The following is a 15750-nucleotide window of genomic DNA, read 5'->3' on the forward strand; positions in this document are numbered from 1 at the left end:
CCAGATACTTATTTGACTGTACAGATACGTATTTGACTGTACAGATATGTATTTGACAGTCCAGATATGTATTTGACAGTCCAGATATGTATTTGACAGTCCAGATATGTATTTGACAGTCCAGATACGTATTTGACAGTCCAGATACGTATTTGACAGTCCAGATACGTATTTGACAGTCCAGATACGTATTTGACAGTCCAGATACTTATTTGACAGTCCAGATACTTATTTGACAGTCCAGATACTTATTTGACAGTCCAGATACGTATTTGACAGTCCAGATACTTATTTGACAGTCCAGATACTTATTTGACAGTCCAGATACTTATTTGACAGTCCAGATACGTATTTGACAGTCCAGATACGTATTTGACAGTCCAGATACTTATTTGACAGTCCAGATACTTATTTGACAGTCCAGATACGTATTTGACAGTCCAGATACGTATTTGACAGTCCAGATACTTATTTGACAGTCCAGATACGTATTTGACAGTCCAGATACGTATTTGACTGTACAGATACGTATTTGACAGTCCAGATACGTATTTGACTGTACAGATACGTATTTGACTGTACAGATACGTACTTGACTGTACAGATACGTATTTGACTGTACAGATACGTACTTGACTGTACAGATACGTATTTGACTGTACAGATACGTATTTGACTGTACAGATATGTATTTGACAGTCCAGATACGTATTTGACTGTACAGATACGTACTTGACTGTACAGATACGTATTTGACTGTACAGATACGTACTTGACTGTACAGATACGTACTTGACTGTACAGATACGTACTTGACTGTACAGATACGTATTTGACTGTACAGATACGTACTTGACTGTACAGATACGTATTTGACTGTACAGATACGTATTTGACTGTACAGATACGTATTTGACTGTACAGATACGTACTTGACTGTACAGATACGTACTTGACAGTACCACTCGATTGTACCCGATTAAGTAGATAGACAAATGCACATCGAGGTTGCGATCCTCAATTGATGCTGCCAAACCACCAGCAAGGACCCTGCCAGGTATGGCGGCAAACAACCCACTGGGCACAGAGTTATCCTTAGTCGATGGCCTCAGGACCGGGAGGAGTCCGAGAAGATCCCCTCATGGTAAACCCTGAAATCCGGATCTACAACAATGTATCCTACAAAATTAAATAAGGCAGGTGTGTGTGTGTGTGTGTGTGTGTGTGTGTGTGTGTGTGTGTGTGTGTGTGTGTGTGTGTGTGTGTGTGTGTGTGTGTGTGTGTGTGTGTGTGTGTGTGTGTGTGAGTGTGAGTGTGAGAGAGAGCGTGCGTGTACGTACGTCTGACCATCATAGATAAAACTATAACACCTCCGCCAGCCTGAACAGTTTGTTTTGTATCCCACTGATAGGCCGGATCTGGATTCGGACCTGAACCAAAATCTATTCGGCTTGTTCTTGTCACCTAACACATTCATCCACCTGGTTTAGTCATAAGTAATCCATAACTTTTTTGAATATCCTGCTATGTATCGCTTTTCACCCAATCCGTCAATGGTGAAGAATCAAGTAAAAATTAAATAAATGTCAGATCCGAATCAATATTCAGATCTTCACCAAAATTGAATCAAATCGTCATTGTCAGACACCCAACCCCTCCACCAAGTTTCGTCCAAATCCGTCCATAACCTTTTGAGATATCCTGCTATGTATCGCTTTTGGCCCGATCTCCCAATGGTGAAGAATCACTTAAAAATTATTGTAGCCGGATCCGAATCTGGATCTTCACCAAAATATAATCATTTCGTCCGTGTCACATACGCTACATCTCTGCCAAATTTCGTCTGAATCTGTCCACAACGTTTTGAGATATTTTGTTCACAGACAAACAAACAAACAAACAGACAGACAGACCGGGGTGAAAACATAACCTCCATCCACCTTTGGTGTTGGAGGTAAAAACAGGGGAGGGCCAATCTTCACCAGGTTTTGCATCCGTGTTGGTGGTACCCAGGGTCAGTGCATGGGCACAAACCTGCCCCCTTGCAAAGGAGGGTTTGGGAGAGGGAGGGGGGGGGGAGGGAAGATTACTTGGAAATATTTGTCTGTACACGTGCTGTAGTGCAAGTCGTTCACTAACCCCTACTGTAGACCGGGGATTATTCACCATGGCACAAAATATATTTGCTCCACCTCTCCTACCCTTCCCCCTCCCTCCCCCTCCCCACCCCCCTCCAGGCTTCTCCCAAAGGGAGCGGGTGTTTCTCGTCCCTGAAATATTCAATGGAATATTAGTCTAGTAGGAAGACTAGGTCCCTCTGCACCCCCCGGAGATATACTTCTAATCAGTGTTTCTAGATTGGAAAAAATGTGTAGAAAATGACTAGCTATGGCCCCAAGCTGAAAAAATGTCCCACATACCATTTTTATGCAAATTACTGCTGCAAATTTTATGCAAAATTATGCAAATTTTATGCAAATTTTTGATGAGGAGTAGAGTTGAGGGGTCTTTGAGGGCTTCATCGAGGTGCTCTCGGTTGCAAGACTGGGTCATTCTGAGAAGCACAGCAGGGTCAGAGATCATGATGTTCTCCTCCTCAGTGAATCTCTCCATCAACAGCCTCTCCATTGCCTCACACACTGTTTTGAGGCAAAAGAGGGACTTTGCGTAGGCCTTTCCACTGAGAACACCTTTGAGAGATCCACTTGTTACTAGTTGTGCCTCAAAGAGAATCTCTGCATATCCAGAACCACGCATCTTGTGTCCAGTGAGCATCCCGATGTAGTTCATGGATGTGTGGAAGGGTCCAATCGTTACTACATGACTAGCAAATTCATTTGGCCAGCGCCAGATGATGGGAAGGGCTTTCATGCAGACACCCAGATCAAATGTATTCAGGACCCATCTCTGACCCACCTCAGCAGTTGCTGCCTCGGAACGCTTCAGTAGCTCACGAACAACTGCGTTGTCTGTGATCGGTTGGTGGATAGGCGTGCAGTAGTCGACTGTTGATTTGCTGGGTGGGGGAGAACCAGTTGCAGAGGTGAAACCCCCTAGCCCAGGCACAGGCTGCAGGCCATTGCCATGCCATGCAGGCACCAGGCACAGACCGATCACAGACAACGCAGTTGTTCGTGAGCTACTGAAGCGTTCCGAGGCAGCAACTGCTGAGGTGGGTCAGAGATGGGTCCTGAATACATTTGATCTGGGTGTCTGCATGAAAGCCCTTCCCATCATCTGGCGCTGGCCAAATGAATTTGCTAGTCATGTAGTAACGATTGGACCCTTCCACACATCCATGAACTACATCGGGATGCTCACTGGACACAAGATGCGTGGTTCTGGATATGCAGAGATTCTCTTTGAGGCACAACTAGTAACAAGTGGATCTCTCAAAGGTGTTCTCAGTGGAAAGGCCTACGCAAAGTCCCTCTTTTGCCTCAAAACAGTGTGTGAGGCAATGGAGAGGCTGTTGATGGAGAGATTCACTGAGGAGGAGAACATCATGATCTCTGACCCTGCTGTGCTTCTCAGAATGACCCAGTCTTGCAACCGAGAGCACCTCGATGAAGCCCTCAAAGACCCCTCAACTCTACTCCTCATCAAAAATTTGCATAAAATTTGCATAATTTTGCATAAAATTTGCAGCAGTAATTTGCATAAAAATGGTATGTGGGACATTTTTTCAGCTTGGGGCCATAGCTAGTCATTTTCTACACATTTTTTCCAATCTAGAAACACTGATTAGAAGTATATCTCCGGGGGGTGCAGGGGGACCTAGTCTTCCTACTAGACTATATAGAATGACAGCAAACAAACAAGGTTTCATTCTTATTGTTGTGGTTTATTCCAGTGTCATTTGTTATGTTAACTATTTGTATTAAAGGTCCTGGAAAATTTATGGAAAAGTCCTGGAAATTTGGTCTTCCATGGCTGTGCAAACCTTGAGTAATCTATTTGTACATTGCAGATGCTGGGGCTGGGAGACGCATCAAGGTGGCCAACCCAGTGGTGGAGATGGATGGGGATGAGATGACTCGAATCATATGGTCCATGATTAAAGATCAGGTGGGAAAATATTTCATTGACTTGGCAAATGAGCATGACCTGTGTCGTCAACGAGGGTCAGAGTTCTTGTATGAAAAGCAAATTGACAGCATGAGGTTTTGTAAGAATTACAGGTACTGCTTGATGAAAGCCAATCCTCGTGACTGATTTAACACAATAATAGACTCGTCTTCCTTCTTTTTCATTCAGGTAATGACCCACAACCATCTATTATTATTTTCCACGTTTAAACCATGATTTTATTTTCTTGCAGACTTTATTCATCTGTTAACCTTTAACTTCCCAAATACATTTTCCTTGTTGCTGTCCCGTCTGTTTGTCGTCATCCACCTTTGCATCTTGAACCACTTCAGTGATCTGTGCCCCCTTGTCGCTGCATTTGCCTCTGTATGTCTGTGTTCCTTGTCCAGATGTCTTTCTGTGCTTTTATATTATCCTCTTGTGTATATGCACACACATGTACATTACAGTCTATCAAAACGGAGCACAGTGATTTGAAAAGGAAAGCATATCTTCATGTGGTTTTTCGAAAGGTAAACCTAAAACAACAAGACCGAAAGTCTAACAACGGCGGAGCCAGGCTTGTTTGATACTTTAGTTGAAGAGAATAGTAGGACCTGTGTGGGGATAAAATAATGTAAGTATTAAATGTTTTGATTTCAGGAATGGACAGCAGGTTCATGAATGATTTGGGTTAAAAAAAAAAAAAACGGAGAATGGGAAACGATGAACCGATAAATTCCACATTCCTGTGCCACCTTCAGTCGAACGTCAGACATTAACAGCACGATCTCCGTATTATCATTCTAAACAGCATCATTCATCGTTCCAATCACAAATCAATGCTATAATATTAATATATCAAAACATAATGTGAAATCACGATTGTATTGAGATATTATCAAACCAGCGAACCATCGTCATCTGTTCACTTCCGGATTCGGGAGCAAGGTCCGTGTCGATCGTATTTCAAAATCATAATTGTATTCAGGAATTTCTGAAATTCATATTTGAAACGGCACCCGCTGGGATTTATACCTACCATACGACACCCGCTGGGACCCAAAAACATTCCACAGAAGGTTATTAGGTTTACTCTCCATGAAATGGAGAGTAACCTATTATTACTGCTAGAGTTTTTCTTATTATTCTTCCGCCCTATTTTGCACCTCCGAAAACTTCATAATTAATGTTCTCAGCAACCACTGGTCGAATTGACAGGAAATTTTCAGCAAATGATTGTCTCGGCTCCTAGAATTTTCAATGCTAATTATGACGTCATAGGTCACGTGGTATGGGCGCCATCTGGCAAAACACATTCAACTTTGCCCCTCTGTATCTCCGAAACGGCTCAATGGAAAAATTTGACGAATGGCTCATTCTAAAGAACTCTTCAATGGGAACAAAAGACATGTGTATCGAGTATATTAAAAATGCTGACGTTGAGGTTAGAATTCGTCAAACAAAATATTTTCTCCACCGAAAATGGGATTTTTTCCCCAGATGCTTAGTTAAAAAAAACTCAGAATGCAAAAAATTTCGAAGTCATACGTCACATGGTTCGGCCGTCATCTTGTTTTTCGTGAAAAAACACAAAAGCCTTAAAAACCACTGAAAAGACATCCTGGCGAGGGTCTGCAATCTCTGATTGCTCTTTTGTTTTGTTACCTGCAGTCTACCTTCTCCATCCGCCCTGCCATTGGTGTTTCCCTGTCTCTTGCTGTTCCCTTTATGTCGTGTCTTAATCTCTTCTGTGTTCTAGCTCTTCTACGAGCCGAAACCATATATATATGTATATATATATATATATATATACACATATACATATACAATTATATATATATATATATATACATGAGGGGCAGTCAATAAGTCATGTTAAAATATTTTTCACAACTTGTTTATTGCATGTACGTGTGTAACAATTGTTATTTTTCAACATAATCTCCATTGTGTTAAATGCATTTTTTTTCAGCGCTTTACTGAGGCCTGGATTCCTCTCCAAAAAAATTATTTTAGCTGCTTGTGTAGCTATTTGTGCACTGCCTCTTGGACCTCTTCGTCGGATCGGAAAGTGGTTCAACCAAGCGCCTCTTTAAGTGGCCCAAATATGTGGTAATCGGAAGGGGCGAGGTCTGGCGAGTAGGATGAGGAAGACACTCAAAATGCAGGTCCTCGATTGTTGCAGCTGTAGTGCGGGCAGTATGGGACCGAGCATTGCCATGCTGCAGAAAAACACCGGTAGCGAGTCGTCCACGACGTTTTGGTCTGATTGCTGGGTTCAGATGATTTTTAAGGAGGTCGCAGTGTGATGCACTGGTGACTTTGGGCCCTCTGGGCATGTAATGCTCTACAAGTGGGCCTCGGCTATCCCAGAGAAGAGCGTCAGCATCACTTTTCCAGCGGACGGCTGTATGCGGAATTTTTTGTGCTTCGGTGAAGTTGAATGGCGCCACTCTTTGCTTGCCATCTTTAGACAGTGGGCCAAGCCTCCAAAATCTGTCTAGTTTTTCACTTTCATGACCCACCTCTGGTATCTACCTGAAATTTTGCAAAGATTTAGATAAAAAATCACTTAGAAAGAATTCACAACTCGTCATTGCAAAAAGTTGCACATTAATTAGTTGTGCTAATTAGCAAAATCTATAGCACCATCTTGTGTCCATTATTATATAGTGTACAACTGAATGTACAACTGTACAACTGAATGGGAATTCTAAATATAAAGTATGTAGTCTATGTCGAGATGGGGAAACCATCCAGGAGTTTGGGTGATCGAGGTCCAACACCCTCTCTCACACACACACCTACACCTACACACCTACACACCTACACACCTACACACCTACACACCTACACACACACACACACACACACACACACACACAACAAGGAAATGAGAAAAAAAATTTTTTGCCAGAAGATGGCCATTCTAATTTTAATATCAAACTGAGTGATATATATTTTTTAATTCTTCATGAACTGAAATTAATTATCAAACTAGTTATCCAAGCTCTTATTAAAAATGAATTGGAATGTTATAAAAAATAACATTTATGAAAAAATTAACTTAGTAAAAATCTTATTAAATTGTTTCACGCATGATGTAAATCAGGTGTGAACGCAGCCAGGTGAAGTGAATGAATGAGTGAATGAATTGATTAATGCAAGACTTGTGTTTACAGTACCATTCATAAACATACAGAGCACGACCTCGACCGTTCATAAACATAAAGAGCACGACCTCGACCGTTCATAAACATACAGAGCACGACCTCGACCGTTCATAAACATAGAGCACGACCTCGACCGTTCATAAACATACAGAGCACGATCTCGACCGTTCATAAACATACAGAGCACGATCTCGACCGTTCATAAACATACAGAGCACGATCTCGACCGTTCATAAACATACAGAGCACGATCTCGACCGTTCATAAACATAGAGCACGATCTCGACCGTTCATAAACATAGAGCACGATCTCGACCGTTCATAAACATAGAGCACGACCTCGACCGTTCATAAACATACAGAGCACGACCTCAACCGTTCATAAACATACAGAGCACGACCTCGACCGTTCATAAACATAGAGCACGACCTCGACCGTTCATAAACATAGAGCACGACCTCGACCGTTCATAAACATAGAGCACGACCTCGACCGTTCATAAACATACAGAGCACGACCTCGACCGTTCATAAACATACAGAGCACGACCTCGACCGTTCATGAACATACAGAGCACGACCTCGACCGTTCATGAACATAGAGCACGACCTCGACCGTTCATAAACATACAGAGCACGACCTCGACCGTTCATAAACATACAGAGCACGACCTCGACCGTTCATAAACATACAGAGCACGACCTCGACCGTTCCTAAACATACAGGGCACGACCTCGACCGTTCATAAACATACAGAGCACGACATCGACCGTTTCTCTTCCGCCATTAGAGGTTTTATGACACATTGACGTCCTCGAGCGAATCGTTTGCGAAAGTTGTTAACGGGGTGACATTGGAAACAACATACTCCGTAGTCGACGAAAGGTTTCGCTCCCTTGTGGATATTGGTCCAGACCACGTGAGCTCTCGGCACAACCTACAGGGGGAGCCGACCCCCAAGGCAGAAGACGTACAGAGTCAGCGAGCTGAGCCACACCTGTGCAGGTGCTTTTTGTCCCCCGTCGCTCAGCGGAGCGAAAGGGCGACTATGGCTTTCCCCTCCGTCCGTGTGTCCGTCCGTCCGTCCATCCGGGCGTGCGTGCGTGCATAAGTGAAGGACCGCATTCGAATTTGGTGTGTGGGTGCAACCCACGTCAAAATCCAAGATGGCGGCCACCATGTATGTCTGATGCCATGTATGTCTGAACCTTGCAACCTGCATATCTTGAAAAATAAGCGATGTACCAACTTCTAATTTGGTGTGTGGGTGTATCTCGCCATAAGGAAGAACGCTATTGAAAATTGGGTCACCATGTCAAAATCCAAGATGGCCGCCGCCATGTATGTCTGAACCTTGTGAGATGAATATCTTGAAAAATAAGCAAAGTACCAACTTCTAATTTGGTGTGTGGGTGTATCTCGGCATTAGGAAGAACGCGATTGAAAATTTGGTAGCCACGTCAAAATCCAAGATGGCCGCCACCATATATATGTCTGAACCATGTGAGCGAAATATCTTGAAAAATAAGCGAAGTACCAACTTCTAATCTGGTGTGTGGGTGTATCTAGGCACAAGCAAGAACGCTGTTTAAAATTGGGTCGCCACGTCAAAATCCAAGATGGCCGCCGCCATATATGTCTGATGCCATGTATGTCTGAACCTTGTAACCTGCATATCTTGAAAAATAAGCGAAGTACCAACTTCTAATCTGGTGTGTGGGTGTATCTAGGCATAAGGAAGAACGCTATTGAAAATTGGGTCGCCATGTCAAAATCCAAGATGGCCGCCGCCATGTATGTCTGAACCTTGAGATGAATATCTTGAAAAATAAGCGAAGTACCAACTTCTAATTTGGTGTGTGGGTGTATCTCGCCATAAGGAAGAACGCTATTGAAAATTGGGTCGACACGTCAAAATCCAAGATGGCCGCCACCATATATATGTCTGAACCTTGAGAGAAATATCTCGAAAAATAAGCGAAGTACCAACTTCTAATCTGGTGTGTGGGTGTATCTAGGCACACGGAAGAACGCTGTTTAAAATTGGGTCGCCACGTCAAAATCCAAGATGGCCGCCGCCATGTATGTCTGAATCTTGTGAGAAGAATATCTTGAAAGATAAGCGAAGTACCAACTTCTAATTTGGTGTGTGGGTGTATCTCGGCATAAGGAAGACCGCTATTGTAAAGTGGGTCGCCACGTCAAAATCCAGGACGGCCGCCACCATATATATGTCTGAACCTTGTGAGCGAAATATCTTGAAAAATAAGCGAAGTACCTTCTGGTGTGTGGGTGTATCTAGGCATAAGGAAGAACGCTATTGAAAATTGCGTCGCCACGTCAAAATCCAAGATGGCCACCTCCATGTATGTCTGACCCTTGTGAGCGAAATATCATATCATAGCATGTTTTCTGCGTGTTCCACTTTGTCAACTCACATGACTTCCCCGACGGGGGACCTAGGCATAACGCTTGTTCATCGATGCACTTCTCGGTGCCCAGCGTGTCCACAGGTGCGTCCTTGGCTTGCCGCATGGTCTGGATGTTCTCCAGCTGTTCCCGCCAACGCAAAGGTTCCCAGCACTTTGTCCCATTTCCCTCAGAATCTACATGTTGCTCATAACGAACCGTGACCCGATTCCGCCGTCTCGACTTGCTCGGGTCGACCTGCTCCTCTAAACGTGCGTCTGTTGGCGCCCCGGGCACGAGGCTCCGAGATGCTCTCGTTCGTCTGGTTAACATCATCTCGACACTTGCAACCAAAACATATAATTCCATGGCCTTCCTTCGCCTTCCATGGCTGCATCTGACTACATGTAAGTCGCCATGACAGCTGCGCCAGCACTGTATGTACAGTCTGAAACGAAGCGCGCGATTGGCTGATTAGCGCTCACGGCCACTCGTGGCCTATGTTACATGTGCTGTGATTGGACAATATTTATTAAAAAGATGGTCAACATTTTGGGTGTTTTTTCTGCATTTTGAAAATACGTGCAAGTTTTGTGCTTGACGAGTTTCAGATATTAATTCTGTAATATTTTTACACAACATATTATAAATGCAGGTAGATATGCGAGGTGGGTCACGAAAGTAAACAAAACAGGGGCTCGGCCCACGGTCTACTTCGTTTCTGGCTGAAATTAGTGGACCCAGCTTTCATCCCCAGTCACTACGCGCTGTAAGAAAGCGTCACCTTTTGTTTCGTAATCTAGCAGAAGTTCTTCACATGCGTCTACGCTCCGTTCTTTCTGTTTGGGTGTGAGTTGGCTCGGCACCCACCTTGCAGACACTTTGCGGAACCCCAGCACGTTGTGAATGATATTCATTGGTGTGCTGAACCATGGATAATGTTCAATTTGGAGACAACTGCTTCCAGCATAATGCGACTGTTTTCCCTTAGCAGGCGCTCAACTCCTGCAACCATTTCTGGTGTGTCGGCTGTGTGAGGCCGGCCCGAGCGAGCAGCGTCTGCCACAATGGACACTCCACTTTTAAACTTCCTGTCCCAGTCGTACACCTGCTGTAGCGATAAACATGCATCACCATATTGCATCTTCATTCTGCAATGGATTTCACTGGGATTCACACCCTCACTTCCCAGGAAACGGATGACAGAACGTTGCTCCTCCCTGGTGCATGCTTTTAAGTGAGCCGCCATCTTGGAACTGCTCTACTGACGTCATACGCTCAATGTTGCCATATCTAAAACAGGCAAAACATGACTTATCCTTAGATACAACATATGTCGTCTACAACTACACACATTACATTCTCGTATTTATATCGGCATTTTAAGGTTACTTATTTGACTGGCCCTCATGTAATCACTCATCTTTCCTTTCCCTCAGTGCAGTCTTTCTATCTTCAAGCATTTATCTGTGTGATTAAGGCTTAGTTTTAAGTGGGTGAGTGCGTTTGTGTTTTAAAATTAAGGAAGCATCATTTCTGCCAACATGATTGCTTCTCCTATCCTTATTTATTGATCATTAAACTTGTTTTTTTTTATTACCTAAGCCACTGAGAGTGTACGTAGGTTGTTTTCTTCATTTATATGCAGCACAAGGCTGTGGGGTGGCGTCATTGGCTGAGGGCAGGGCTGTGCTGCTGATGCAGTGCCCCCTGCTGGTTAAGGCAGGAATTTGTCATTTGTTCACGGTTCTGGCAATAGCTTGCCTACTCCTCGCGAAGGACACCATGGGACTTTTAACATCCACCAATGAATGCCAGCAGATGGGACGTCCGTTTAACATCCATCCGAGGGACGTTTAACTTCCAGCCACGTGCGTTTTCACGTCAGCCCCGGAAGAAAGGAAATGATGTTTTCAACTTGCTGTTCTGTCGTTAATCTTGACATGATTCCTAAAAAAAAAAAGTCGGAGCATCGAGATTGAAGTCCTGATTTGAAGGACAGCTCTATGTGTGGGTTTGTTTTGTTTTGTGTTTAATGCAGAGGTCAAAGTCCATGGAGAGATAAACTGCAGAGGCCACAGGTTGGTAGAGAGCAGGCATTCAAATAAAAAATTGAGCTGGGAAAATGATGAAGGTTCTTGAGGTCTGTGAGAATAGAAAAGATCAGAAATTGGTATTTTTTTTTTTTTTAGCAATATTTGGAATAGAATCATCAGAAACAATTGTGATTACAATTATTGCACAGAATTTTTAGCGGCCAACGTGAGGACAGCTCATGATATCACATCATTATTTGCAGCTCATCCTGCCATACGTAGATGTCGAGCTGAAATACTTTGATCTGGGGCTGCCCTACCGAGAGCAGACGAATGACCAGGTCACCTTTGACTCGGCAGAAGCCACAAAGAAGTTCAATGTCGCCGTAAAATGTGCCACCATAACACCGGACGAAGAACGTGTAACAGGTACTGATGTTTGATTTCTATTTTGTAGTTATTCCAAATGCTTGGCCCCACTCCGTGTGCATCATTACTAGCATGACCATTGAAGGAGTTGAAAAATACATCATGATTCTTGGTTGATTTTGAAGCTTTAATTTCATTGTGCTTCTCACATTTTGTTGATTATTTTCATCAGAGTTCAGCTTAAAGAAGATGTGGAAATCTCCCAACGGAACAATCAGGAACATCTTGGGAGGCACTGTTTTCCGGGAGCCTATATTGTGCAAGAATATTCCTCGCCTGGTATCCAGCTGGGAGAAAGCCATTACTATTGGCAGGCATGCTTTTGGCGACCAGGTATGAATGACGGAAGCCCCGTCTCTTCCCCCTCCCCCCCCACCATATCTACCCCCCCCCCACCACCTTCCTCCCACCACCGTCTCTCGCCCCCTGCCCACCGTCTCGCCCCCCCACCGTCTCGCCCCCCCCACCGTCTCGCCCCCCCACCGTCTCGCCCCCCCACCGTCTCGCCCCCCCACCGTCTCGCTCCCCACCGTCTCGCTCCCCACCGTCTCGTTTCCCCCACCGTCTCTCGTTCCCCCCACCGTCTCTCGTCCCCCCCACCGTCTCACGGCCCCCCCACCATCTCTCGTCCCCCCCCCCACCGTCTCTCGTCCCCCCCACCGTCTCTCGTCCCCCCCACCGTCTCTCGTCCCCCCCCACCGTCTCTCGTCCCCCCCACCGTCTCTCGTCCCCCCCACCGTCTCTCGTCCCCCCCACCGTCTCTCGTCCCCCCCACCGTCTCTCGTCCCCCCCACCGTCTCTCGTCCCCCCCACCGTCTCGTCCCCCCCACCGTCTCTCGTCCCCCCCACCGTCTCTCGTCCCCCCCACCGTCTCTCGTCCCCCCCACCGTCTCTCGTCCCCCCCACCGTCTCTCGTCCCCCCCACCGTCTCTCGTCCCCCCCACCGTCTCTCGTCCCCCCCACCGTCTCTCGTCCCCCCCACCGTCTCTCGTCCCCCCCACCGTCTCTCGTCCCCCTCACCGTCTCTCGTCCCCCTCACCGTCTCTCGTCCCCCTCACCGTCTCTCGTCCCCCTCACCGTCTCTCGTCCCCCTCACCGTCTCTCGTCCCCCTCACCGTCTCTCGTCCCCCTCACCGTCTCTCGTCCCCCCCACCGTCTCTCGTCCCCCCCACCGTCTCTCGTCCCCCCCAACGTCTCTCCCCCTCCCACCGTCTCTCCCCCTCCCACCGTCTCTCCCCCTCCCACCGTCTCTCCCCCTCCCACCGTCTCTCCCCCTCCCACCGTCTCTCCCCCTCCCACCGTCTCTCCCCCTCCCACCGTCTCTCCCCCTCCCACCGTGTCTCCCCCTCCCACCGTGTCTCCCCCTCCCACCGTGTCTCCCCCTCCCACCGTGTCTCCCCCTCCCACCGTGTCTCCCCCTCCCACCGTGTCTCCCCCTCCCACCGTGTCTCCCCCTCCCACCGTGTCTCCCCCTCCCACCGTGTCTCCCCCTCCCACCGTGTCTCCCCCTCCCACCGTGTCTCCCCCTCCCACCGTGTCTCCCCCTCCCACCGTGTCTCCCCCTCCCACCGTGTCTCCCCCTCCCACAGTGTCTCCCCCTCCCACAGTGTCTCCCCCTCCCACAGTGTCTCCCCCTCCCACCGTGTCTCCCCCTCCCACCGTGTCTCCCCCTCCCACCGTGTCTCCCCCTCCCACCGTGTCTCCCCCTCCCACCGTGTCTCCCCCTCCCACCGTGTCTCCCCCTCCCACCGTGTCTCCCCCTCCCACCGTGTCTCCCCCTCCCACCGTGTCTCCCCCTCCCACCGTGTCTCCCCCTCCCACCGTGTCTCCCCCTCCCACCGTGTCTCCCCCTCCCACCGTGTCTCCCCCTCCCACCGTGTCTCCCCCTCCCACCGTGTCTCCCCCTCCCACCGTGTCTCCCCCTCCCACCGTGTCTCCCCCTCCCACCGTGTCTCCCCCTCCCACCGTGTCTCCCCCTCCACCGTCTCCCCCCCCCCACCGTCTCCCCCCCCCGCCCCCACCGTCTCTCCCCCTCCCACCGTCTCTCCCCCTCCCACTGTCTCTCCCCCTCCCACCGTCTCTCCCCCTCCCACCGTCTCTCCGCCTCCCACCGTCTCTCCGCCTCCCACCGTCTCTCCGCCTCCCACCGTCTCTCGTCTCTCCCCCTCCCACCGTCTCTCCCCCTCCCACCGTCTCTCGTCTCCCCCTCCCACCGTCTCTCGTCTCCCCCTCCCACCGTCTCTCGTCTCCCCCTCCCACCGTCTCTCGTCTCCCCCTCCCACCGTCTCTCGTCTCCCCCTCCCACCGTCTCTCGTCTCCCCCTCCCACCCTCTCTCGTCCCCTCCCCCCCCCCCGTCTCACGTCCCCCCCCCCCCGTCTCTCGTCCACCCCCCCCCCGTCTCTCGTCTCCGACCACCCCCCCCCCCCATCTCATCCCCCCCCCCCCGTATCCCATCTCCACCCGCCCCCCGTATATCATCTCCCCCCCCCCCCCTATCTTGTCTCCCTCCTCCTGTATCTCAGCTCCTCCCCCCCGTATCTGGTCCCTCCACCCCCTCCCCCCTACCGTCTCTCTCCATCATGTCACTCCCAGCACGTCAGTGATTATGGCATTTGCGTCAGTGATGAAGTCATTTGCGGAAGTCTTATTTTACCAACTCCCGCTCCAGCCCCATTTCCTTCCTTTTGTTCGGATGAAGGGCAAGGCCCGAGACGTCAGCTTCTCTTTTATTCGTGGCCGATCAATTACCATTTAAGATATTTTATTTCCTATTTGTTGTTCTGCCCATGTGGTTCGCTAATTTTGTGATCAAATTATCGATTACATCCTTTCAGACATTCCTGCTTATTAGGTTATTTCCCCGAAATAACCTCATAGTGGGTCCCGGTGTCTGTACGGACGGACGTCCGTTCACATTTGACTAAAACATCCTCTCCTCACAAACTACCCAACCAATGTGGACTAAATTTGGTATGATGCACCAGGACAGCAAGGTCTTATGGGGTTGTGCTCCCCATCTGGATGCACCCCTTATAAAGGGAGTGCAAGGGGGGATTTGCACCAAATATTGGTATTTTATTCAAAAATATTCTTCTCAGAAACCACCAGACGGATCCAGACGATTCTCACCAAGAGGCATCGGGACCATGTCCTAACCTTAAGTTGTGATCCTCATGGCCGTATCTCCTCCGGAAAGGTGGCCCTGGGCCCCTTCCCAGAATCTCTCATTTTCACTAAAACATCTTATTCTCCACAACTACCTGAGCGGTACGGACCAAATTTGGTACGATGCTTCAGGACAGTAAAGTCTTGAGGGGTTGTGCTCCCCCATCCAGATCTGCTTTTATAGAGGAGTAAAAGTGGGGTTTTGCCCCTAATTTGGGTATGTCATTAAAAAAAACTCAGAAACCAATCAAGTCCAGACCAAACTGGCCATTCTGCATCGACACCATGCCCTAATCTCCCCTGGAAAGGGGCCCACGTGCTCCCTCCCCGAATACTTCATTTTCACTAAAATGCCTCCTGCTCCCAAACTACCTGGCCGATTCAAACCAAATCTGACAGGATTCATCAGGACAGGTAGGTCTTCTTGGGTTGTGCTCCTCTTCTGGATCCGTCTCCTCGAAGGAG

General features: G+C 47.8%; 1 protein-coding gene across 1 annotated transcript in view; it reads left to right on the forward strand.

Moving 5' to 3' along the window:
* IDH2 (isocitrate dehydrogenase (NADP(+)) 2) overlaps positions 1-15750 on the forward strand; it is a 51614-nt gene that overhangs the window by 4028 nt on the left and 31836 nt on the right. Inside the window, exons 2-4 of the mRNA XM_068127729.2 lie at positions 3971-4068; positions 11954-12119; positions 12292-12452. Of these exons, the coding sequence (XP_067983830.2) occupies positions 3971-4068; positions 11954-12119; positions 12292-12452 (425 nt within the window). The remainder of the gene's footprint in view (positions 1-3970; positions 4069-11953; positions 12120-12291; positions 12453-15750) is intronic.

Source organism: Myxine glutinosa, chromosome 10 (assembly GCF_964187855.1).
Source record: "Myxine glutinosa chromosome 10, kmMyxGlut1.1, whole genome shotgun sequence".
NCBI lineage: Eukaryota > Metazoa > Chordata > Myxini > Myxiniformes > Myxinidae > Myxine > Myxine glutinosa.